The sequence below is a fragment of the Haliotis cracherodii genome, unplaced genomic scaffold (genome assembly GCF_022045235.1).
Source record: "Haliotis cracherodii isolate W230 unplaced genomic scaffold, xgHalCrac1.p SCAF_7, whole genome shotgun sequence".
Classification (NCBI taxonomy): domain Eukaryota; kingdom Metazoa; phylum Mollusca; class Gastropoda; order Lepetellida; family Haliotidae; genus Haliotis; species Haliotis cracherodii.
The window spans coordinates 15,960,927-15,988,782 of record NW_027266330.1 but is presented as its reverse complement, the minus strand read 5'-3'; the positions used below and the strand labels follow the sequence as shown (position 1 = coordinate 15,988,782).

Sequence of the window (27,856 nt, the reverse complement as noted above, 5' to 3'; positions counted from 1 at the left end):
GCCACGCCACGCCACGCCACGCCACGCCACGCCACGCCACGCCACGCCACGCCACGCACGCACGCACGCACGCACGCAATAATCTTGGACGCGACGTTAAACCCCATTTCACCTCACCTCAAATTAATCTTTGTAACTTGGGTACCGGTAATGTCAGTTGTGCTTATACAGTAAACTACGTTAATAACGAACTAAAAGAGACCACTAATTTAAGTTTGTTAAAACTGTAGTTCATAAGCATATATACAGCCTATACACACGAACAGGACCAAAACACAGTTTGTTATATCCGTCATTTCGTTATAAGTGTGTTTGTTATAAAGTAGTTTACTGTATGGATGAAATTCGGTGGATATGCCGTTTGCTAACTTGTGTTTCTTACTTTTGTAACCCAGCCAGTGCTGCGAACACGCTCACATCACCAAGTTTGTTGTCATCCAGCATCAGTACTTCCAGCTTTGTGAACCTTTGGTACCGTGTCTTTCTGATGGAAGTAGAACAGGGGGATGGAACAGTCAATATAGATTTAGTCAAATCTTCGTCAAATGATTTACTCCTTAATGCATTCAAATGTAAAACATATTTAGACTTGACTCAAATCTAAATATGTTTTACATTTGAATGCATTAAGGAGTACTGCAGGATAAGTGAAAAATATACATGATACTTGATTTATTTGAGATTTTGTTTTCCTCCAGATGCACGAGGTGCCAAAATGGATAAAGTGACAGAGGAACAATGACAAATTAGAAAAAGGAATAAGAATTGGACTTCTTGTAGATTGTATGTACATTTATATAAGGGTTTTAACTGCTCATAAAGGTTTAAAGAATCTATTCAATAAATTGAAATCATGGTTGATGGGTGTTATTGCTACTCTTTTACAAAGCTTAAGTGAATGCAGGTCAGACTGACTGTTTTGGATCTGGGATATAGGGCAGCGACATGTCAGCAGGCAGTGTCTTGAAGTTGTTGCCGGTGAGGTGTAGGACTTTGAGATTCTGGAGTAAGCCCAGTGCCAGGACGTCCTCAGAAGACAGGTTGTTGTAGGACAAGTCCAGTAACTGTAACACACAGTCAGAACTAGTAGCATGTGGTACTGTTGGTGAAGTCATAATTGTAGTAGCAATATCAGTAAAAGTAGTAGTAGTAGTAGTAGTAGTAACAGCAGCAGTAGAAGGTAGAAGTATCATAAGTAGTAGTAGTAGTAGTAGCAATATCAGTAGTAGTAGTAGTAACAGCAACAGTAGAAGGTAGTAGTATCATAAGTAGTAGTAGAGGTGTAGTAGTAGTAGTTGTACTAGTAGTAGTAGTTGCAGTTGTAGTAGTAGTAGTAGTAGTGGTAGTGGTAGTAGTGGTAGTAGTACTAGTAGTAGTAGTAGTGGTAGTGGTAGTGGTAGTAGTAGTAGTAGTAGTAGTAGTAGTAGTAGTAGTAGTAGTAGTAGTGGTAGTGGTAGTAGTGGTAGTAGTACTAGTAGTAGTAGTAGTGGTAGTGGTAGTGGTAGTGGTAGTGGTAGTAGTAGTAGTAGTAGTAGTAGTAGTAGTAGTAGTAGTAGTAGTAGTAGTAGTAGTAGTGTAGGAGCACATATTGTGTCAGGATCTCATGTGTCAACATGTCATTGGATATTTTCTTACCTCCAGAAATGGGTAGTCTGTGACATCTATCTTCAAACTGCGCAAACCATTCAAAGGCATCTCAAGTTCTCGTATGATAGGGAAGCCACGGAAGGCCTCTGAAATAAAACACGACAATACAACAGTGAAAGAAAACATTTATAAGTTCATTTCTGATATCAAGACACAAAAAGTATTTCATATACCATAGGCCTAGTGGACAAACGTGTCCAGTGGATAGAGCGTCTGCCTTGAGCCGGGAAGGATGGTGGTTTGTTCTCTGGATGCGTCAAACCAAAAGACGGAAGAAGATAGTACATGAGGTTTCCCTGCCTGGCGCTCGGTCTTAAGGAGATGAAACAAGGTGTGATTGGCTTGGAGTCAGTTTACTGTGTTTGAGTGAGGTATCCATGTTAAACTGTGACAATGACATGGTATCTCAGTGGGCTAGCACTATAAAACAGACATTAGTCCGGAGTAGTACAAACAGACAGACAGACAGACCACATGCACATCTCTGTATGGTACAGACAGACAGACAGACCACATGCACATCTCTGTATAGTACAGACAGACAGACCACATGCACATCTCTGTATAAGCACAATAGTCTTGAATGGATCGTTAAACTTCCCCCTCATCAGCATCTCACTGTGAAGCAACGTATGTGATAAACACGGTGCCGTGACATGGGTGTACACATCTATAGCCTCAGCCCCATTTATTTAGCAGTCTCACATGACATAGCTATGCAATACTGTGAACTAACACAATAGCGTAAAACACAATTACTCTTCTAATTAGGGCTCCAAGCCGAAAGGCTGTAGAGCCCTATTGTAATCGTTCGATTTATTATTATTATTATTATTATTATTATTTATTATTATTAGGGCTCCAAGCCGAAAGGCTGTAGAGCCCTATTGTAATCGTTCGATTTATTATTATTATTATTATTATTATTATTTATTATTATTATTATTATTATTATTATTTATTATTCCGCCGATTTTTGTACCTGCCCTAGCAAAATAACCACCAGCTCGATTTTGTTCAAATTTTGTGTGTGTTTGAAGACCGTTGGGTACTAGTGCCCGCCAAAAACCCAAGGCCGTAGGCCTAAAGGCCAAGGGCAGATAACTGAAAAACAAGAATTTTTTGAAGGTGTATTTCGCCCTATTGCTCCGCAACCGCTTATCCGATTACTTTGAAACCTTGCATGTATCTGCTGCTTCAGTTCTTTGATATTTTTTGTTCTTTGACTTTGGTCATTGATCACGTGGTTTTGCAGCTATATTGGATTCAAGGTTTTCAAAGGGTTTTTGGGGTACCTGTCTTCAAATACTATCTCCTCTGAATCCACTGCACGAAATGCTTTCAAACTTTCTGATAATTGTCTCCATACAGAACACAACAAATTAGCATAGCCGTTTTCCGATATCTTTTTTAGTTGCGGCAATATTGGATTTTGATTTTGATCATTTTTTTCACCGAAATTTTACTCTTAAGATCATAGCTTGTAAGGTTCTTAACAGAAACTATTGAAAGTTTGCATGAAGCTTTGAGACTATATGTAGCTCATTTTGTCCTGTTTTGCATACTGAAAGCACTACTGCTTGGTGTGGTATTATTTGATTTAAGTTAAAAAATCAGACTTGAGTACAAATACTGAAGGAAGCGCCTCATAAATCTACCATACACCCCCATTCACTGGCTTTGCAAGCGTTCTCCAGAGTCTTGTTCAGTATTATGTGTACTACCCTTAACGACCAGGTTAGAATTTGCCTTTTTGAACCGATGCTTGTCTCAACAGGCAACTATGCTTGTCACAGGAGGCGACTAATCGCATCGGGTGGTCAGACTCGCTGGCTTGATTGTTCATTTCTCAATTGCCAATTGCTACGGTACCTTATTTTTGACGGCGTTGTTTAAAGCAAACCATTTGCTGATTAGAATATGGTCGAGGTCGGAAATTGGTTTAGTACACTCTGAGAAACTGTGGCACACGCCAATTTGGTAGCGGTAATGTCCTGCAAACGGTGACTATCTTTTGACGGAGTTGGTACAAGCAAACTATATGCGGATTCGAACATGGTCAAAGAAACAAATGGGTTAAGAACACACTGGGACACATGTGGTGATGGCTCACAAGCAGTTCATTACATTTGACGGCGTTGGTACAACCAAACCATTTGCGGATTCGAACATGGTCAAAGTCAAACATTGGTTAAGAACAAACTGGGACACTTGTTGTGATGTCTCACAAGCGGTTCATTACATTTGATGGCGTTGGTACAAGCAAACCATATGGGGATTCGAACATGGTCGAAGTCAAACATGGGGTAAGAACACCCTAGGACATGTGTGGTGATGTATCACAAGCGGTTTATTACATTTGACGGCGTTGGTACAAGCAAACCATAAGCGGATTCGAACATGGTCGAAGTCAAACATGGGTTAAGAACACTTTAAGACACATGTGGTGATGTCTTGCAAGCAGTTCCTTACATTTGATTACATTGGTACAAACAAACCATTTGAGGATTCGAACATGGTCGAAGTTGGAAATTGGTTTAAACATCCTGGGACACCCAGGTCAATTTAGTAGTGGTGATGTCTCACAAGAGGTTCTTCACATTTGACGGCGTTGGTACAGGTAAACCCTTTGAGGATTCGAATATATGAACGAGGTGGGGAACAGGTTTAGCACTTTATCTCAGCAATGCGACTTGAACCCGGGGCCCGGACGAACGCAGAACGCTAATCCGTTTGACTGGAGCCCAACTGACAAAGAAGTTACGGCCTGTTAAAGAGTCACCAAGCCGAAAGGCTGAAGAGTCCCAGTGTTAGCGTTTGATTTAATATTATTATTATTCCGCTGATTTTTGTACCAGGGCTAGAAAAATAACCACTGGCTCGATTTTGTTCAAATTTTGTATGTGTATGAAGACCATTGGGTACTAGTGCCCGCCAAAAACCCAAGGCCGTAGGCCAAAAGGCCAAGGGCAGATAACTAAAAATCAAGACTTTTTAAAGATGTATTTCGCCCTATTGCTCCGCAACCGCTTATCCGATTACTTTGAAAACTTGCATGTATCTGCTGCTTGAGCTGCTTGACAAATTTTGTTCTTTGACCTTGGTCATTGGTCACATGGTTTGGCAACCATATTGGATTCAAGGTTTTCACAGTGTCTTTTGGGTACCTGTCTTCAAACGCAAACAACTCCGAGTCCACTGCATGAAATGCTTCCAAATTTTCGGAGAATTGTCTCCACACACAACACAGCAAACTCTAATAGCCGTTTTGGGATATCTGTTTTAGTTGCGGTTGTATTGGATTTTGATTTTGATAAAAAAAATTACCGAAATTTTGCTTTAACGATCATATCTTGTTAGCTTGTTGACAGAAACTATTGCAAGTTTACATGAAGTTAGTGTATCATATGCATCTTATTTTCTGTTCTTGGGTGCATGGAAAAAGTAACAACACTTGGTGGTAATATTTGATTAGAATTTGGGACACCCCTGGAACACGCCAATGTCCTGCAAAGGGTGACTATCTTTTGACAGAGTTGGTACAAACAAACCCTTTGAGGATTCGAACATGTTTGATGTCGGAAATGGGTCTAAAACAGTCTTAGCACACGCCAATTTCGTAGCGGCAATACCCTGCAAGTTGTGCCTACTTGTGACGGATTTGGTACAAGGAAACCCTTTAAGGATTCGAACATGGACGTTTGTGCACAGTGTAACTTGGAGCCCGCCATTGCTGCTTGCAGCTTTAATTAGGGCTCCCTGCCATCTTGGCAAGAGCCCTATTGTTATTGTTCGATTTATTATTATTATTATTCCGTCGATTTTTGTTCCAATCGTAACTCAAAAACTGCTGATCAGAATCTCTTCAAAATTTCCACAAAGATAGCTTAGGTCCTGAAGCAGATACCACAAAAATCCCAAGACTCTAGACTCAAAGACTAAGGGCAGATAACTCAAAACAACTTTAAAAATCGCAATTTCAACAGCTCATATCTCCGCCACGAAAGCTCCAAAGACTTCCAAAATTCTTGAGCTGGTGCGGAATCAGATGGCCAACAAATTCTCTACACATCTAATGTAGCGAAATTGCTTCGTTTGGCCTCCAGATCGGATTAAGTGTTTTTGCACTGTTTTTTACTTTGCAAACTACGTAGCTGCTAAAGTTCTTCATAGAAAGTGCTACAAATTACCACAATGCACCAGCATCAGACGCTGAACATTTCATGTTCTTAGCTGTTTGTCAAAAGTTGCGTCATTTGGCGTCCATATTGGATTAAAGACCGTCAAAATGCCAAAAGTGATAAAAACGGCACAAAACAGCATATATCTCCGCCAAAATTGCTCCAATAGCTACCATATTTTGCATGTGACACCGTCATAAGATACCGATCATTTTCGATCGGGCCGTCAAAATCGATATTTCCAGCCATTTGGCCGCCATCTTGGATTTAAGTTTTTCTTCGTCAGGTTGCCATAGAAACCAAACTTGACAACGGAATGCATTGATATTTATAGCACTATTAGATACAGACCATGGGAAGATGTCTGCAAAGTTTCAGCTCTGTAAGTTAGATAGTTCGTGAGAAAATGACAAAACAGAGTTTTGGTGGACAGACGCGCGGACGGACGGCGGACATGCATATCATCAAAATTTACCTATACATATGCTAGAACTGGTCGGGGTAATGCATAATTACCAAACAATTCCACCATACATGCAATAACAGTCGCGTGAGAGCTCGCCAAAAAAATTACATTTTCGTACCTAAATGACCTTGACCCCGTGACCTTGGTGACCTTGAATTTTTTTTAATGGTTTTAGTCAAGCTACCCGATCCCGGGGTCAAAAATGCCAAAATCGCAAAAATAACAATTTCTTATTAGGGCTCCCTGCCATCTTGGCAAGAGCCCTATTGTTATTGTTCGATTTATTATTATTATTATTCCGTCGATTTTTGTTCCAATCGTAACTCAAAAACTGCTGATCAGAATCTCTTCAAAATTTCCACAAAGATAGCTTAGGTCCTGAAGCAGATACCACAAAAATCCCAAGACTCTAGACTCAAAGACTAAGGGCAGATAACTCAAAACAACTTTAAAAATCGCAATTTCAACAGCTCATATCTCCGCCACGAAAGCTCCAAAGACTTCCAAAATTCTTGAGCTGGTGCGGAATCAGATGGCCAACAAATTCTCTACACATCTAATGTAGCGAAATTGCTTCGTTTGGCCTCCAGATCGGATTAAGTGTTTTTGCACTGTTTTTTACTTTGCAAACTACGTAGCTGCTAAAGTTCTTCATAGAAAGTGCTACAAATTACCACAATGCACCAGCATCAGACGCTGAACATTTCATGTTCTTAGCTGTTTGTCAAAAGTTGCGTCATTTGGCGTCCATATTGGATTAAAGACCGTCAAAATGCCAAAAGTGATAAAAACGGCACAAAACAGCATATATCTCCGCCAAAATTGCTCCAATAGCTACCATATTTTGCATGTGACACCGTCATAAGATACCGATCATTTTCGATCGGGCCGTCAAAATCGATATTTCCAGCCATTTGGCCGCCATCTTGGATTTAAGTTTTTCTTCGTCAGGTTGCCATAGAAACCAAACTTGACAACGGAATGCATTGATATTTATAGCACTATTAGATACAGACCATGGGAAGATGTCTGCAAAGTTTCAGCTCTGTAAGTTAGATAGTTCGTGAGAAAATGACAAAACAGAGTTTTGGTGGACAGACGCGCGGACGGACGGCGGACATGCATATCATCAAAATTTACCTATACATATGCTAGAACTGGTCGGGGTAATGCATAATTACCAAACAATTCCACCATACATGCAATAACAGTCGCGTGAGAGCTCGCCAAAAAAATTACATTTTCGTACCTAAATGACCTTGACCCCGTGACCTTGGTGACCTTGAATTTTTTTTAATGGTTTTAGTCAAGCTACCCGATCCCGGGGTCAAAAATGCCAAAATCGCAAAAATAACAATTTCTTATTAGGGCTCCCTGCCATCTTGGCAAGAGCCCTATTGTTATTGTTCGATTTATTATTATTATTATTCCGTCGATTTTTGTTCCAATCGTAACTCAAAAACTGCTGATCAGAATCTCTTCAAAATTTCCACAAAGATAGCTTAGGTCCTGAAGCAGATACCACAAAAATCCCAAGACTCTAGACTCAAAGACTAAGGGCAGATAACTCAAAACAACTTTAAAAATCGCAATTTCAACAGCTCATATCTCCGCCACGAAAGCTCCAAAGACTTCCAAAATTCTTGAGCTGGTGCGGAATCAGATGGCCAACAAATTCTCTACACATCTAATGTAGCGAAATTGCTTCGTTTGGCCTCCAGATCGGATTAAGTGTTTTTGCACTGTTTTTTACTTTGCAAACTACGTAGCTGCTAAAGTTCTTCATAGAAAGTGCTACAAATTACCACAATGCACCAGCATCAGACGCTGAACATTTCATGTTCTTAGCTGTTTGTCAAAAGTTGCGTCATTTGGCGTCCATATTGGATTAAAGACCGTCAAAATGCCAAAAGTGATAAAAACGGCACAAAACAGCATATATCTCCGCCAAAATTGCTCCAATAGCTACCATATTTTGCATGTGACACCGTCATAAGATACCGATCATTTTCGATCGGGCCGTCAAAATCGATATTTCCAGCCATTTGGCCGCCATCTTGGATTTAAGTTTTTCTTCGTCAGGTTGCCATAGAAACCAAACTTGACAACGGAATGCATTGATATTTATAGCACTATTAGATACAGACCATGGGAAGATGTCTGCAAAGTTTCAGCTCTGTAAGTTAGATAGTTCGTGAGAAAATGACAAAACAGAGTTTTGGTGGACAGACGCGCGGACGGACGGCGGACATGCATATCATCAAAATTTACCTATACATATGCTAGAACTGGTCGGGGTAATGCATAATTACCAAACAATTCCACCATACATGCAATAACAGTCGCGTGAGAGCTCGCCAAAAAAATTACATTTTCGTACCTAAATGACCTTGACCCCGTGACCTTGGTGACCTTGAATTTTTTTTAATGGTTTTAGTCAAGCTACCCGATCCCGGGGTCAAAAATGCCAAAATCGCAAAAATAACAATTTCTTATTAGGGCTCCCTGCCATCTTGGCAAGAGCCCTATTGTTATTGTTCGATTTATTATTATTATTATTCCGTCGATTTTTGTTCCAATCGTAACTCAAAAACTGCTGATCAGAATCTCTTCAAAATTTCCACAAAGATAGCTTAGGTCCTGAAGCAGATACCACAAAAATCCCAAGACTCTAGACTCAAAGACTAAGGGCAGATAACTCAAAACAACTTTAAAAATCGCAATTTCAACAGCTCATATCTCCGCCACGAAAGCTCCAAAGACTTCCAAAATTCTTGAGCTGGTGCGGAATCAGATGGCCAACAAATTCTCTACACATCTAATGTAGCGAAATTGCTTCGTTTGGCCTCCAGATCGGATTAAGTGTTTTTGCACTGTTTTTTACTTTGCAAACTACGTAGCTGCTAAAGTTCTTCATAGAAAGTGCTACAAATTACCACAATGCACCAGCATCAGACGCTGAACATTTCATGTTCTTAGCTGTTTGTCAAAAGTTGCGTCATTTGGCGTCCATATTGGATTAAAGACCGTCAAAATGCCAAAAGTGATAAAAACGGCACAAAACAGCATATATCTCCGCCAAAATTGCTCCAATAGCTACCATATTTTGCATGTGACACCGTCATAAGATACCGATCATTTTCGATCGGGCCGTCAAAATCGATATTTCCAGCCATTTGGCCGCCATCTTGGATTTAAGTTTTTCTTCGTCAGGTTGCCATAGAAACCAAACTTGACAACGGAATGCATTGATATTTATAGCACTATTAGATACAGACCATGGGAAGATGTCTGCAAAGTTTCAGCTCTGTAAGTTAGATAGTTCGTGAGAAAATGACAAAACAGAGTTTTGGTGGACAGACGCGCGGACGGACGGCGGACATGCATATCATCAAAATTTACCTATACATATGCTAGAACTGGTCGGGGTAATGCATAATTACCAAACAATTCCACCATACATGCAATAACAGTCGCGTGAGAGCTCGCCAAAAAAATTACATTTTCGTACCTAAATGACCTTGACCCCGTGACCTTGGTGACCTTGAATTTTTTTTAATGGTTTTAGTCAAGCTACCCGATCCCGGGGTCAAAAATGCCAAAATCGCAAAAATAACAATTTCTTATTAGGGCTCCCTGCCATCTTGGCAAGAGCCCTATTGTTATTGTTCGATTTATTATTATTATTATTCCGTCGATTTTTGTTCCAATCGTAACTCAAAAACTGCTGATCAGAATCTCTTCAAAATTTCCACAAAGATAGCTTAGGTCCTGAAGCAGATACCACAAAAATCCCAAGACTCTAGACTCAAAGACTAAGGGCAGATAACTCAAAACAACTTTAAAAATCGCAATTTCAACAGCTCATATCTCCGCCACGAAAGCTCCAAAGACTTCCAAAATTCTTGAGCTGGTGCGGAATCAGATGGCCAACAAATTCTCTACACATCTAATGTAGCGAAATTGCTTCGTTTGGCCTCCAGATCGGATTAAGTGTTTTTGCACTGTTTTTTACTTTGCAAACTACGTAGCTGCTAAAGTTCTTCATAGAAAGTGCTACAAATTACCACAATGCACCAGCATCAGACGCTGAACATTTCATGTTCTTAGCTGTTTGTCAAAAGTTGCGTCATTTGGCGTCCATATTGGATTAAAGACCGTCAAAATGCCAAAAGTGATAAAAACGGCACAAAACAGCATATATCTCCGCCAAAATTGCTCCAATAGCTACCATATTTTGCATGTGACACCGTCATAAGATACCGATCATTTTCGATCGGGCCGTCAAAATCGATATTTCCAGCCATTTGGCCGCCATCTTGGATTTAAGTTTTTCTTCGTCAGGTTGCCATAGAAACCAAACTTGACAACGGAATGCATTGATATTTATAGCACTATTAGATACAGACCATGGGAAGATGTCTGCAAAGTTTCAGCTCTGTAAGTTAGATAGTTCGTGAGAAAATGACAAAACAGAGTTTTGGTGGACAGACGCGCGGACGGACGGCGGACATGCATATCATCAAAATTTACCTATACATATGCTAGAACTGGTCGGGGTAATGCATAATTACCAAACAATTCCACCATACATGCAATAACAGTCGCGTGAGAGCTCGCCAAAAAAATTACATTTTCGTACCTAAATGACCTTGACCCCGTGACCTTGGTGACCTTGAATTTTTTTTAATGGTTTTAGTCAAGCTACCCGATCCCGGGGTCAAAAATGCCAAAATCGCAAAAATAACAATTTCTTATTAGGGCTCCCTGCCATCTTGGCAAGAGCCCTATTGTTATTGTTCGATTTATTATTATTATTATTCCGTCGATTTTTGTTCCAATCGTAACTCAAAAACTGCTGATCAGAATCTCTTCAAAATTTCCACAAAGATAGCTTAGGTCCTGAAGCAGATACCACAAAAATCCCAAGACTCTAGACTCAAAGACTAAGGGCAGATAACTCAAAACAACTTTAAAAATCGCAATTTCAACAGCTCATATCTCCGCCACGAAAGCTCCAAAGACTTCCAAAATTCTTGAGCTGGTGCGGAATCAGATGGCCAACAAATTCTCTACACATCTAATGTAGCGAAATTGCTTCGTTTGGCCTCCAGATCGGATTAAGTGTTTTTGCACTGTTTTTTACTTTGCAAACTACGTAGCTGCTAAAGTTCTTCATAGAAAGTGCTACAAATTACCACAATGCACCAGCATCAGACGCTGAACATTTCATGTTCTTAGCTGTTTGTCAAAAGTTGCGTCATTTGGCGTCCATATTGGATTAAAGACCGTCAAAATGCCAAAAGTGATAAAAACGGCACAAAACAGCATATATCTCCGCCAAAATTGCTCCAATAGCTACCATATTTTGCATGTGACACCGTCATAAGATACCGATCATTTTCGATCGGGCCGTCAAAATCGATATTTCCAGCCATTTGGCCGCCATCTTGGATTTAAGTTTTTCTTCGTCAGGTTGCCATAGAAACCAAACTTGACAACGGAATGCATTGATATTTATAGCACTATTAGATACAGACCATGGGAAGATGTCTGCAAAGTTTCAGCTCTGTAAGTTAGATAGTTCGTGAGAAAATGACAAAACAGAGTTTTGGTGGACAGACGCGCGGACGGACGGCGGACATGCATATCATCAAAATTTACCTATACATATGCTAGAACTGGTCGGGGTAATGCATAATTACCAAACAATTCCACCATACATGCAATAACAGTCGCGTGAGAGCTCGCCAAAAAAATTACATTTTCGTACCTAAATGACCTTGACCCCGTGACCTTGGTGACCTTGAATTTTTTTTAATGGTTTTAGTCAAGCTACCCGATCCCGGGGTCAAAAATGCCAAAATCGCAAAAATAACAATTTCTTATTAGGGCTCCCTGCCATCTTGGCAAGAGCCCTATTGTTATTGTTCGATTTATTATTATTATTATTCCGTCGATTTTTGTTCCAATCGTAACTCAAAAACTGCTGATCAGAATCTCTTCAAAATTTCCACAAAGATAGCTTAGGTCCTGAAGCAGATACCACAAAAATCCCAAGACTCTAGACTCAAAGACTAAGGGCAGATAACTCAAAACAACTTTAAAAATCGCAATTTCAACAGCTCATATCTCCGCCACGAAAGCTCCAAAGACTTCCAAAATTCTTGAGCTGGTGCGGAATCAGATGGCCAACAAATTCTCTACACATCTAATGTAGCGAAATTGCTTCGTTTGGCCTCCAGATCGGATTAAGTGTTTTTGCACTGTTTTTTACTTTGCAAACTACGTAGCTGCTAAAGTTCTTCATAGAAAGTGCTACAAATTACCACAATGCACCAGCATCAGACGCTGAACATTTCATGTTCTTAGCTGTTTGTCAAAAGTTGCGTCATTTGGCGTCCATATTGGATTAAAGACCGTCAAAATGCCAAAAGTGATAAAAACGGCACAAAACAGCATATATCTCCGCCAAAATTGCTCCAATAGCTACCATATTTTGCATGTGACACCGTCATAAGATACCGATCATTTTCGATCGGGCCGTCAAAATCGATATTTCCAGCCATTTGGCCGCCATCTTGGATTTAAGTTTTTCTTCGTCAGGTTGCCATAGAAACCAAACTTGACAACGGAATGCATTGATATTTATAGCACTATTAGATACAGACCATGGGAAGATGTCTGCAAAGTTTCAGCTCTGTAAGTTAGATAGTTCGTGAGAAAATGACAAAACAGAGTTTTGGTGGACAGACGCGCGGACGGACGGCGGACATGCATATCATCAAAATTTACCTATACATATGCTAGAACTGGTCGGGGTAATGCATAATTACCAAACAATTCCACCATACATGCAATAACAGTCGCGTGAGAGCTCGCCAAAAAAATTACATTTTCGTACCTAAATGACCTTGACCCCGTGACCTTGGTGACCTTGAATTTTTTTTAATGGTTTTAGTCAAGCTACCCGATCCCGGGGTCAAAAATGCCAAAATCGCAAAAATAACAATTTCTTATTAGGGCTCCCTGCCATCTTGGCAAGAGCCCTATTGTTATTGTTCGATTTATTATTATTATTATTCCGTCGATTTTTGTTCCAATCGTAACTCAAAAACTGCTGATCAGAATCTCTTCAAAATTTCCACAAAGATAGCTTAGGTCCTGAAGCAGATACCACAAAAATCCCAAGACTCTAGACTCAAAGACTAAGGGCAGATAACTCAAAACAACTTTAAAAATCGCAATTTCAACAGCTCATATCTCCGCCACGAAAGCTCCAAAGACTTCCAAAATTCTTGAGCTGGTGCGGAATCAGATGGCCAACAAATTCTCTACACATCTAATGTAGCGAAATTGCTTCGTTTGGCCTCCAGATCGGATTAAGTGTTTTTGCACTGTTTTTTACTTTGCAAACTACGTAGCTGCTAAAGTTCTTCATAGAAAGTGCTACAAATTACCACAATGCACCAGCATCAGACGCTGAACATTTCATGTTCTTAGCTGTTTGTCAAAAGTTGCGTCATTTGGCGTCCATATTGGATTAAAGACCGTCAAAATGCCAAAAGTGATAAAAACGGCACAAAACAGCATATATCTCCGCCAAAATTGCTCCAATAGCTACCATATTTTGCATGTGACACCGTCATAAGATACCGATCATTTTCGATCGGGCCGTCAAAATCGATATTTCCAGCCATTTGGCCGCCATCTTGGATTTAAGTTTTTCTTCGTCAGGTTGCCATAGAAACCAAACTTGACAACGGAATGCATTGATATTTATAGCACTATTAGATACAGACCATGGGAAGATGTCTGCAAAGTTTCAGCTCTGTAAGTTAGATAGTTCGTGAGAAAATGACAAAACAGAGTTTTGGTGGACAGACGCGCGGACGGACGGCGGACATGCATATCATCAAAATTTACCTATACATATGCTAGAACTGGTCGGGGTAATGCATAATTACCAAACAATTCCACCATACATGCAATAACAGTCGCGTGAGAGCTCGCCAAAAAAATTACATTTTCGTACCTAAATGACCTTGACCCCGTGACCTTGGTGACCTTGAATTTTTTTTAATGGTTTTAGTCAAGCTACCCGATCCCGGGGTCAAAAATGCCAAAATCGCAAAAATAACAATTTCTTATTAGGGCTCCCTGCCATCTTGGCAAGAGCCCTATTGTTATTGTTCGATTTATTATTATTATTATTCCGTCGATTTTTGTTCCAATCGTAACTCAAAAACTGCTGATCAGAATCTCTTCAAAATTTCCACAAAGATAGCTTAGGTCCTGAAGCAGATACCACAAAAATCCCAAGACTCTAGACTCAAAGACTAAGGGCAGATAACTCAAAACAACTTTAAAAATCGCAATTTCAACAGCTCATATCTCCGCCACGAAAGCTCCAAAGACTTCCAAAATTCTTGAGCTGGTGCGGAATCAGATGGCCAACAAATTCTCTACACATCTAATGTAGCGAAATTGCTTCGTTTGGCCTCCAGATCGGATTAAGTGTTTTTGCACTGTTTTTTACTTTGCAAACTACGTAGCTGCTAAAGTTCTTCATAGAAAGTGCTACAAATTACCACAATGCACCAGCATCAGACGCTGAACATTTCATGTTCTTAGCTGTTTGTCAAAAGTTGCGTCATTTGGCGTCCATATTGGATTAAAGACCGTCAAAATGCCAAAAGTGATAAAAACGGCACAAAACAGCATATATCTCCGCCAAAATTGCTCCAATAGCTACCATATTTTGCATGTGACACCGTCATAAGATACCGATCATTTTCGATCGGGCCGTCAAAATCGATATTTCCAGCCATTTGGCCGCCATCTTGGATTTAAGTTTTTCTTCGTCAGGTTGCCATAGAAACCAAACTTGACAACGGAATGCATTGATATTTATAGCACTATTAGATACAGACCATGGGAAGATGTCTGCAAAGTTTCAGCTCTGTAAGTTAGATAGTTCGTGAGAAAATGACAAAACAGAGTTTTGGTGGACAGACGCGCGGACGGACGGCGGACATGCATATCATCAAAATTTACCTATACATATGCTAGAACTGGTCGGGGTAATGCATAATTACCAAACAATTCCACCATACATGCAATAACAGTCGCGTGAGAGCTCGCCAAAAAAATTACATTTTCGTACCTAAATGACCTTGACCCCGTGACCTTGGTGACCTTGAATTTTTTTTAATGGTTTTAGTCAAGCTACCCGATCCCGGGGTCAAAAATGCCAAAATCGCAAAAATAACAATTTCTTATTAGGGCTCCCTGCCATCTTGGCAAGAGCCCTATTGTTATTGTTCGATTTATTATTATTATTATTCCGTCGATTTTTGTTCCAATCGTAACTCAAAAACTGCTGATCAGAATCTCTTCAAAATTTCCACAAAGATAGCTTAGGTCCTGAAGCAGATACCACAAAAATCCCAAGACTCTAGACTCAAAGACTAAGGGCAGATAACTCAAAACAACTTTAAAAATCGCAATTTCAACAGCTCATATCTCCGCCACGAAAGCTCCAAAGACTTCCAAAATTCTTGAGCTGGTGCGGAATCAGATGGCCAACAAATTCTCTACACATCTAATGTAGCGAAATTGCTTCGTTTGGCCTCCAGATCGGATTAAGTGTTTTTGCACTGTTTTTTACTTTGCAAACTACGTAGCTGCTAAAGTTCTTCATAGAAAGTGCTACAAATTACCACAATGCACCAGCATCAGACGCTGAACATTTCATGTTCTTAGCTGTTTGTCAAAAGTTGCGTCATTTGGCGTCCATATTGGATTAAAGACCGTCAAAATGCCAAAAGTGATAAAAACGGCACAAAACAGCATATATCTCCGCCAAAATTGCTCCAATAGCTACCATATTTTGCATGTGACACCGTCATAAGATACCGATCATTTTCGATCGGGCCGTCAAAATCGATATTTCCAGCCATTTGGCCGCCATCTTGGATTTAAGTTTTTCTTCGTCAGGTTGCCATAGAAACCAAACTTGACAACGGAATGCATTGATATTTATAGCACTATTAGATACAGACCATGGGAAGATGTCTGCAAAGTTTCAGCTCTGTAAGTTAGATAGTTCGTGAGAAAATGACAAAACAGAGTTTTGGTGGACAGACGCGCGGACGGACGGCGGACATGCATATCATCAAAATTTACCTATACATATGCTAGAACTGGTCGGGGTAATGCATAATTACCAAACAATTCCACCATACATGCAATAACAGTCGCGTGAGAGCTCGCCAAAAAAATTACATTTTCGTACCTAAATGACCTTGACCCCGTGACCTTGGTGACCTTGAATTTTTTTTAATGGTTTTAGTCAAGCTACCCGATCCCGGGGTCAAAAATGCCAAAATCGCAAAAATAACAATTTCTTATTAGGGCTCCCTGCCATCTTGGCAAGAGCCCTATTGTTATTGTTCGATTTATTATTATTATTATTCCGTCGATTTTTGTTCCAATCGTAACTCAAAAACTGCTGATCAGAATCTCTTCAAAATTTCCACAAAGATAGCTTAGGTCCTGAAGCAGATACCACAAAAATCCCAAGACTCTAGACTCAAAGACTAAGGGCAGATAACTCAAAACAACTTTAAAAATCGCAATTTCAACAGCTCATATCTCCGCCACGAAAGCTCCAAAGACTTCCAAAATTCTTGAGCTGGTGCGGAATCAGATGGCCAACAAATTCTCTACACATCTAATGTAGCGAAATTGCTTCGTTTGGCCTCCAGATCGGATTAAGTGTTTTTGCACTGTTTTTTACTTTGCAAACTACGTAGCTGCTAAAGTTCTTCATAGAAAGTGCTACAAATTACCACAATGCACCAGCATCAGACGCTGAACATTTCATGTTCTTAGCTGTTTGTCAAAAGTTGCGTCATTTGGCGTCCATATTGGATTAAAGACCGTCAAAATGCCAAAAGTGATAAAAACGGCACAAAACAGCATATATCTCCGCCAAAATTGCTCCAATAGCTACCATATTTTGCATGTGACACCGTCATAAGATACCGATCATTTTCGATCGGGCCGTCAAAATCGATATTTCCAGCCATTTGGCCGCCATCTTGGATTTAAGTTTTTCTTCGTCAGGTTGCCATAGAAACCAAACTTGACAACGGAATGCATTGATATTTATAGCACTATTAGATACAGACCATGGGAAGATGTCTGCAAAGTTTCAGCTCTGTAAGTTAGATAGTTCGTGAGAAAATGACAAAACAGAGTTTTGGTGGACAGACGCGCGGACGGACGGCGGACATGCATATCATCAAAATTTACCTATACATATGCTAGAACTGGTCGGGGTAATGCATAATTACCAAACAATTCCACCATACATGCAATAACAGTCGCGTGAGAGCTCGCCAAAAAAATTACATTTTCGTACCTAAATGACCTTGACCCCGTGACCTTGGTGACCTTGAATTTTTTTTAATGGTTTTAGTCAAGCTACCCGATCCCGGGGTCAAAAATGCCAAAATCGCAAAAATAACAATTTCTTATTAGGGCTCCCTGCCATCTTGGCAAGAGCCCTATTGTTATTGTTCGATTTATTATTATTATTATTCCGTCGATTTTTGTTCCAATCGTAACTCAAAAACTGCTGATCAGAATCTCTTCAAAATTTCCACAAAGATAGCTTAGGTCCTGAAGCAGATACCACAAAAATCCCAAGACTCTAGACTCAAAGACTAAGGGCAGATAACTCAAAACAACTTTAAAAATCGCAATTTCAACAGCTCATATCTCCGCCACGAAAGCTCCAAAGACTTCCAAAATTCTTGAGCTGGTGCGGAATCAGATGGCCAACAAATTCTCTACACATCTAATGTAGCGAAATTGCTTCGTTTGGCCTCCAGATCGGATTAAGTGTTTTTGCACTGTTTTTTACTTTGCAAACTACGTAGCTGCTAAAGTTCTTCATAGAAAGTGCTACAAATTACCACAATGCACCAGCATCAGACGCTGAACATTTCATGTTCTTAGCTGTTTGTCAAAAGTTGCGTCATTTGGCGTCCATATTGGATTAAAGACCGTCAAAATGCCAAAAGTGATAAAAACGGCACAAAACAGCATATATCTCCGCCAAAATTGCTCCAATAGCTACCATATTTTGCATGTGACACCGTCATAAGATACCGATCATTTTCGATCGGGCCGTCAAAATCGATATTTCCAGCCATTTGGCCGCCATCTTGGATTTAAGTTTTTCTTCGTCAGGTTGCCATAGAAACCAAACTTGACAACGGAATGCATTGATATTTATAGCACTATTAGATACAGACCATGGGAAGATGTCTGCAAAGTTTCAGCTCTGTAAGTTAGATAGTTCGTGAGAAAATGACAAAACAGAGTTTTGGTGGACAGACGCGCGGACGGACGGCGGACATGCATATCATCAAAATTTACCTATACATATGCTAGAACTGGTCGGGGTAATGCATAATTACCAAACAATTCCACCATACATGCAATAACAGTCGCGTGAGAGCTCGCCAAAAAAATTACATTTTCGTACCTAAATGACCTTGACCCCGTGACCTTGGTGACCTTGAATTTTTTTTAATGGTTTTAGTCAAGCTACCCGATCCCGGGGTCAAAAATGCCAAAATCGCAAAAATAACAATTTCTTATTAGGGCTCCCTGCCATCTTGGCAAGAGCCCTATTGTTATTGTTCGATTTATTATTATTATTATTCCGTCGATTTTTGTTCCAATCGTAACTCAAAAACTGCTGATCAGAATCTCTTCAAAATTTCCACAAAGATAGCTTAGGTCCTGAAGCAGATACCACAAAAATCCCAAGACTCTAGACTCAAAGACTAAGGGCAGATAACTCAAAACAACTTTAAAAATCGCAATTTCAACAGCTCATATCTCCGCCACGAAAGCTCCAAAGACTTCCAAAATTCTTGAGCTGGTGCGGAATCAGATGGCCAACAAATTCTCTACACATCTAATGTAGCGAAATTGCTTCGTTTGGCCTCCAGATCGGATTAAGTGTTTTTGCACTGTTTTTTACTTTGCAAACTACGTAGCTGCTAAAGTTCTTCATAGAAAGTGCTACAAATTACCACAATGCACCAGCATCAGACGCTGAACATTTCATGTTCTTAGCTGTTTGTCAAAAGTTGCGTCATTTGGCGTCCATATTGGATTAAAGACCGTCAAAATGCCAAAAGTGATAAAAACGGCACAAAACAGCATATATCTCCGCCAAAATTGCTCCAATAGCTACCATATTTTGCATGTGACACCGTCATAAGATACCGATCATTTTCGATCGGGCCGTCAAAATCGATATTTCCAGCCATTTGGCCGCCATCTTGGATTTAAGTTTTTCTTCGTCAGGTTGCCATAGAAACCAAACTTGACAACGGAATGCATTGATATTTATAGCACTATTAGATACAGACCATGGGAAGATGTCTGCAAAGTTTCAGCTCTGTAAGTTAGATAGTTCGTGAGAAAATGACAAAACAGAGTTTTGGTGGACAGACGCGCGGACGGACGGCGGACATGCATATCATCAAAATTTACCTATACATATGCTAGAACTGGTCGGGGTAATGCATAATTACCAAACAATTCCACCATACATGCAATAACAGTCGCGTGAGAGCTCGCCAAAAAAATTACATTTTCGTACCTAAATGACCTTGACCCCGTGACCTTGGTGACCTTGAATTTTTTTTAATGGTTTTAGTCAAGCTACCCGATCCCGGGGTCAAAAATGCCAAAATCGCAAAAATAACAATTTCTTATTAGGGCTCCCTGCCATCTTGGCAAGAGCCCTATTGTTATTGTTCGATTTATTATTATTATTATTCCGTCGATTTTTGTTCCAATCGTAACTCAAAAACTGCTGATCAGAATCTCTTCAAAATTTCCACAAAGATAGCTTAGGTCCTGAAGCAGATACCACAAAAATCCCAAGACTCTAGACTCAAAGACTAAGGGCAGATAACTCAAAACAACTTTAAAAATCGCAATTTCAACAGCTCATATCTCCGCCACGAAAGCTCCAAAGACTTCCAAAATTCTTGAGCTGGTGCGGAATCAGATGGCCAACAAATTCTCTACACATCTAATGTAGCGAAATTGCTTCGTTTGGCCTCCAGATCGGATTAAGTGTTTTTGCACTGTTTTTTACTTTGCAAACTACGTAGCTGCTAAAGTTCTTCATAGAAAGTGCTACAAATTACCACAATGCACCAGCATCAGACGCTGAACATTTCATGTTCTTAGCTGTTTGTCAAAAGTTGCGTCATTTGGCGTCCATATTGGATTAAAGACCGTCAAAATGCCAAAAGTGATAAAAACGGCACAAAACAGCATATATCTCCGCCAAAATTGCTCCAATAGCTACCATATTTTGCATGTGACACCGTCATAAGATACCGATCATTTTCGATCGGGCCGTCAAAATCGATATTTCCAGCCATTTGGCCGCCATCTTGGATTTAAGTTTTTCTTCGTCAGGTTGCCATAGAAACCAAACTTGACAACGGAATGCATTGATATTTATAGCACTATTAGATACAGACCATGGGAAGATGTCTGCAAAGTTTCAGCTCTGTAAGTTAGATAGTTCGTGAGAAAATGACAAAACAGAGTTTTGGTGGACAGACGCGCGGACGGACGGCGGACATGCATATCATCAAAATTTACCTATACATATGCTAGAACTGGTCGGGGTAATGCATAATTACCAAACAATTCCACCATACATGCAATAACAGTCGCGTGAGAGCTCGCCAAAAAAATTACATTTTCGTACCTAAATGACCTTGACCCCGTGACCTTGGTGACCTTGAATTTTTTTTAATGGTTTTAGTCAAGCTACCCGATCCCGGGGTCAAAAATGCCAAAATCGCAAAAATAACAATTTCTTATTAGGGCTCCCTGCCATCTTGGCAAGAGCCCTATTGTTATTGTTCGATTTATTATTATTATTATTCCGTCGATTTTTGTTCCAATCGTAACTCAAAAACTGCTGATCAGAATCTCTTCAAAATTTCCACAAAGATAGCTTAGGTCCTGAAGCAGATACCACAAAAATCCCAAGACTCTAGACTCAAAGACTAAGGGCAGATAACTCAAAACAACTTTAAAAATCGCAATTTCAACAGCTCATATCTCCGCCACGAAAGCTCCAAAGACTTCCAAAATTCTTGAGCTGGTGCGGAATCAGATGGCCAACAAATTCTCTACACATCTAATGTAGCGAAATTGCTTCGTTTGGCCTCCAGATCGGATTAAGTGTTTTTGCACTGTTTTTTACTTTGCAAACTACGTAGCTGCTAAAGTTCTTCATAGAAAGTGCTACAAATTACCACAATGCACCAGCATCAGACGCTGAACATTTCATGTTCTTAGCTGTTTGTCAAAAGTTGCGTCATTTGGCGTCCATATTGGATTAAAGACCGTCAAAATGCCAAAAGTGATAAAAACGGCACAAAACAGCATATATCTCCGCCAAAATTGCTCCAATAGCTACCATATTTTGCATGTGACACCGTCATAAGATACCGATCATTTTCGATCGGGCCTTCAAAATCGATATTTCCAGCCATTTGGCCGCCATCTTGGATTTAAGTTTTTCTTCGTCAGGTTGCCATAGAAACCAAACTTGACAACGGAATGCATTGATATTTATAGCACTATTAGATACAGACCATGGGAAGATGTCTGCAAAGTTTCAGCTCTGTAAGTTAGATAGTTCGTGAGAAAATGACAAAACAGAGTTTTGGTGGACAGACGCGCGGACGGACGGCGGACATGCATATCATCAAAATTTACCTATACATATGCTAGAACTGGTCGGGGTAATGCATAATTACCAAACAATTCCACCATACATGCAATAACAGTCGCGTGAGAGCTCGCCAAAAAAATTACATTTTCGTACCTAAATGACCTTGACCCCGTGACCTTGGTGACCTTGAATTTTTTTTAATGGTTTTAGTCAAGCTACCCGATCCCGGGGTCAAAAATGCCAAAATCGCAAAAATAACAATTTCTTATTAGGGCTCCCTGCCATCTTGGCAAGAGCCCTATTGTTATTGTTCGATTTATTATTATTATTATTCCGTCGATTTTTGTTCCAATCGTAACTCAAAAACTGCTGATCAGAATCTCTTCAAAATTTCCACAAAGATAGCTTAGGTCCTGAAGCAGATACCACAAAAATCCCAAGACTCTAGACTCAAAGACTAAGGGCAGATAACTCAAAACAACTTTAAAAATCGCAATTTCAACAGCTCATATCTCCGCCACGAAAGCTCCAAAGACTTCCAAAATTCTTGAGCTGGTGCGGAATCAGATGGCCAACAAATTCTCTACACATCTAATGTAGCGAAATTGCTTCGTTTGGCCTCCAGATCGGATTAAGTGTTTTTGCACTGTTTTTTACTTTGCAAACTACGTAGCTGCTAAAGTTCTTCATAGAAAGTGCTACAAATTACCACAATGCACCAGCATCAGACGCTGAACATTTCATGTTCTTAGCTGTTTGTCAAAAGTTGCGTCATTTGGCGTCCATATTGGATTAAAGACCGTCAAAATGCCAAAAGTGATAAAAACGGCACAAAACAGCATATATCTCCGCCAAAATTGCTCCAATAGCTACCATATTTTGCATGTGACACCGTCATAAGATACCGATCATTTTCGATCGGGCCGTCAAAATCGATATTTCCAGCCATTTGGCCGCCATCTTGGATTTAAGTTTTTCTTCGTCAGGTTGCCATAGAAACCAAACTTGACAACGGAATGCATTGATATTTATAGCACTATTAGATACAGACCATGGGAAGATGTCTGCAAAGTTTCAGCTCTGTAAGTTAGATAGTTCGTGAGAAAATGACAAAACAGAGTTTTGGTGGACAGACGCGCGGACGGACGGCGGACATGCATATCATCAAAATTTACCTATACATATGCTAGAACTGGTCGGGGTAATGCATAATTACCAAACAATTCCACCATACATGCAATAACAGTCGCGTGAGAGCTCGCCAAAAAAATTACATTTTCGTACCTAAATGACCTTGACCCCGTGACCTTGGTGACCTTGAATTTTTTTTAATGGTTTTAGTCAAGCTACCCGATCCCGGGGTCAAAAATGCCAAAATCGCAAAAATAACAATTTCTTATTAGGGCTCCCTGCCATCTTGGCAAGAGCCCTATTGTTATTGTTCGATTTATTATTATTATTATTCCGTCGATTTTTGTTCCAATCGTAACTCAAAAACTGCTGATCAGAATCTCTTCAAAATTTCCACAAAGATAGCTTAGGTCCTGAAGCAGATACCACAAAAATCCCAAGACTCTAGACTCAAAGACTAAGGGCAGATAACTCAAAACAACTTTAAAAATCGCAATTTCAACAGCTCATATCTCCGCCACGAAAGCTCCAAAGACTTCCAAAATTCTTGAGCTGGTGCGGAATCAGATGGCCAACAAATTCTCTACACATCTAATGTAGCGAAATTGCTTCGTTTGGCCTCCAGATCGGATTAAGTGTTTTTGCACTGTTTTTTACTTTGCAAACTACGTAGCTGCTAAAGTTCTTCATAGAAAGTGCTACAAATTACCACAATGCACCAGCATCAGACGCTGAACATTTCATGTTCTTAGCTGTTTGTCAAAAGTTGCGTCATTTGGCGTCCATATTGGATTAAAGACCGTCAAAATGCCAAAAGTGATAAAAACGGCACAAAACAGCATATATCTCCGCCAAAATTGCTCCAATAGCTACCATATTTTGCATGTGACACCGTCATAAGATACCGATCATTTTCGATCGGGCCGTCAAAATCGATATTTCCAGCCATTTGGCCGCCATCTTGGATTTAAGTTTTTCTTCGTCAGGTTGCCATAGAAACCAAACTTGACAACGGAATGCATTGATATTTATAGCACTATTAGATACAGACCATGGGAAGATGTCTGCAAAGTTTCAGCTCTGTAAGTTAGATAGTTCGTGAGAAAATGACAAAACAGAGTTTTGGTGGACAGACGCGCGGACGGACGGCGGACATGCATATCATCAAAATTTACCTATACATATGCTAGAACTGGTCGGGGTAATGCATAATTACCAAACAATTCCACCATACATGCAATAACAGTCGCGTGAGAGCTCGCCAAAAAAATTACATTTTCGTACCTAAATGACCTTGACCCCGTGACCTTGGTGACCTTGAATTTTTTTTAATGGTTTTAGTCAAGCTACCCGATCCCGGGGTCAAAAATGCCAAAATCGCAAAAATAACAATTTCTTATTAGGGCTCCCTGCCATCTTGGCAAGAGCCCTATTGTTATTGTTCGATTTATTATTATTATTATTCCGTCGATTTTTGTTCCAATCGTAACTCAAAAACTGCTGATCAGAATCTCTTCAAAATTTCCACAAAGATAGCTTAGGTCCTGAAGCAGATACCACAAAAATCCCAAGACTCTAGACTCAAAGACTAAGGGCAGATAACTCAAAACAACTTTAAAAATCGCAATTTCAACAGCTCATATCTCCGCCACGAAAGCTCCAAAGACTTCCAAAATTCTTGAGCTGGTGCGGAATCAGATGGCCAACAAATTCTCTACACATCTAATGTAGCGAAATTGCTTCGTTTGGCCTCCAGATCGGATTAAGTGTTTTTGCACTGTTTTTTACTTTGCAAACTACGTAGCTGCTAAAGTTCTTCATAGAAAGTGCTACAAATTACCACAATGCACCAGCATCAGACGCTGAACATTTCATGTTCTTAGCTGTTTGTCAAAAGTTGCGTCATTTGGCGTCCATATTGGATTAAAGACCGTCAAAATGCCAAAAGTGATAAAAACGGCACAAAACAGCATATATCTCCGCCAAAATTGCTCCAATAGCTACCATATTTTGCATGTGACACCGTCATAAGATACCGATCATTTTCGATCGGGCCGTCAAAATCGATATTTCCAGCCATTTGGCCGCCATCTTGGATTTAAGTTTTTCTTCGTCAGGTTGCCATAGAAACCAAACTTGACAACGGAATGCATTGATATTTATAGCACTATTAGATACAGACCATGGGAAGATGTCTGCAAAGTTTCAGCTCTGTAAGTTAGATAGTTCGTGAGAAAATGACAAAACAGAGTTTTGGTGGACAGACGCGCGGACGGACGGCGGACATGCATATCATCAAAATTTACCTATACATATGCTAGAACTGGTCGGGGTAATGCATAATTACCAAACAATTCCACCATACATGCAATAACAGTCGCGTGAGAGCTCGCCAAAAAAATTACATTTTCGTACCTAAATGACCTTGACCCCGTGACCTTGGTGACCTTGAATTTTTTTTAATGGTTTTAGTCAAGCTACCCGATCCCGGGGTCAAAAATGCCAAAATCGCAAAAATAACAATTTCTTATTAGGGCTCCCTGCCATCTTGGCAAGAGCCCTATTGTTATTGTTCGATTTATTATTATTATTATTCCGTCGATTTTTGTTCCAATCGTAACTCAAAAACTGCTGATCAGAATCTCTTCAAAATTTCCACAAAGATAGCTTAGGTCCTGAAGCAGATACCACAAAAATCCCAAGACTCTAGACTCAAAGACTAAGGGCAGATAACTCAAAACAACTTTAAAAATCGCAATTTCAACAGCTCATATCTCCGCCACGAAAGCTCCAAAGACTTCCAAAATTCTTGAGCTGGTGCGGAATCAGATGGCCAACAAATTCTCTACACATCTAATGTAGCGAAATTGCTTCGTTTGGCCTCCAGATCGGATTAAGTGTTTTTGCACTGTTTTTTACTTTGCAAACTACGTAGCTGCTAAAGTTCTTCATAGAAAGTGCTACAAATTACCACAATGCACCAGCATCAGACGCTGAACATTTCATGTTCTTAGCTGTTTGTCAAAAGTTGCGTCATTTGGCGTCCATATTGGATTAAAGACCGTCAAAATGCCAAAAGTGATAAAAACGGCACAAAACAGCATATATCTCCGCCAAAATTGCTCCAATAGCTACCATATTTTGCATGTGACACCGTCATAAGATACCGATCATTTTCGATCGGGCCGTCAAAATCGATATTTCCAGCCATTTGGCCGCCATCTTGGATTTAAGTTTTTCTTCGTCAGGTTGCCATAGAAACCAAACTTGACAACGGAATGCATTGATATTTATAGCACTATTAGATACAGACCATGGGAAGATGTCTGCAAAGTTTCAGCTCTGTAAGTTAGATAGTTCGTGAGAAAATGACAAAACAGAGTTTTGGTGGACAGACGCGCGGACGGACGGCGGACATGCATATCATCAAAATTTACCTATACATATGCTAGAACTGGTCGGGGTAATGCATAATTACCAAACAATTCCACCATACATGCAATAACAGTCGCGTGAGAGCTCGCCAAAAAAATTACATTTTCGTACCTAAATGACCTTGACCCCGTGACCTTGGTGACCTTGAATTTTTTTTAATGGTTTTAGTCAAGCTACCCGATCCCGGGGTCAAAAATGCCAAAATCGCAAAAATAACAATTTCTTATTAGGGCTCCCTGCCATCTTGGCAAGAGCCCTATTGTTATTGTTCGATTTATTATTATTATTATTCCGTCGATTTTTGTTCCAATCGTAACTCAAAAACTGCTGATCAGAATCTCTTCAAAATTTCCACAAAGATAGCTTAGGTCCTGAAGCAGATACCACAAAAATCCCAAGACTCTAGACTCAAAGACTAAGGGCAGATAACTCAAAACAACTTTAAAAATCGCAATTTCAACAGCTCATATCTCCGCCACGAAAGCTCCAAAGACTTCCAAAATTCTTGAGCTGGTGCGGAATCAGATGGCCAACAAATTCTCTACACATCTAATGTAGCGAAATTGCTTCGTTTGGCCTCCAGATCGGATTAAGTGTTTTTGCACTGTTTTTTACTTTGCAAACTACGTAGCTGCTAAAGTTCTTCATAGAAAGTGCTACAAATTACCACAATGCACCAGCATCAGACGCTGAACATTTCATGTTCTTAGCTGTTTGTCAAAAGTTGCGTCATTTGGCGTCCATATTGGATTAAAGACCGTCAAAATGCCAAAAGTGATAAAAACGGCACAAAACAGCATATATCTCCGCCAAAATTGCTCCAATAGCTACCATATTTTGCATGTGACACCGTCATAAGATACCGATCATTTTCGATCGGGCCGTCAAAATCGATATTTCCAGCCATTTGGCCGCCATCTTGGATTTAAGTTTTTCTTCGTCAGGTTGCCATAGAAACCAAACTTGACAACGGAATGCATTGATATTTATAGCACTATTAGATACAGACCATGGGAAGATGTCTGCAAAGTTTCAGCTCTGTAAGTTAGATAGTTCGTGAGAAAATGACAAAACAGAGTTTTGGTGGACAGACGCGCGGACGGACGGCGGACATGCATATCATCAAAATTTACCTATACATATGCTAGAACTGGTCGGGGTAATGCATAATTACCAAACAATTCCACCATACATGCA

At 40.0% G+C, this 27,856-nt stretch overlaps 1 protein-coding gene across 1 annotated transcript in view; it reads right to left on the bottom strand.

Annotated features, from left to right (window-relative positions):
• The window catches only part of LOC139448697 (X-ray radiation resistance-associated protein 1-like), a 55,762-nt gene that overhangs the window by 13,969 nt on the left and 13,937 nt on the right, over positions 1-27,856 (bottom strand). Inside the window, exons 4-6 of the mRNA XM_071230247.1 lie at positions 1,636-1,733; positions 916-1,064; positions 383-484 (exon numbers count right to left, since the gene is read on the bottom strand). Of these exons, the coding sequence (XP_071086348.1) occupies positions 383-484; positions 916-1,064; positions 1,636-1,733 (349 nt within the window). The remainder of the gene's footprint in view (positions 1-382; positions 485-915; positions 1,065-1,635; positions 1,734-27,856) is intronic.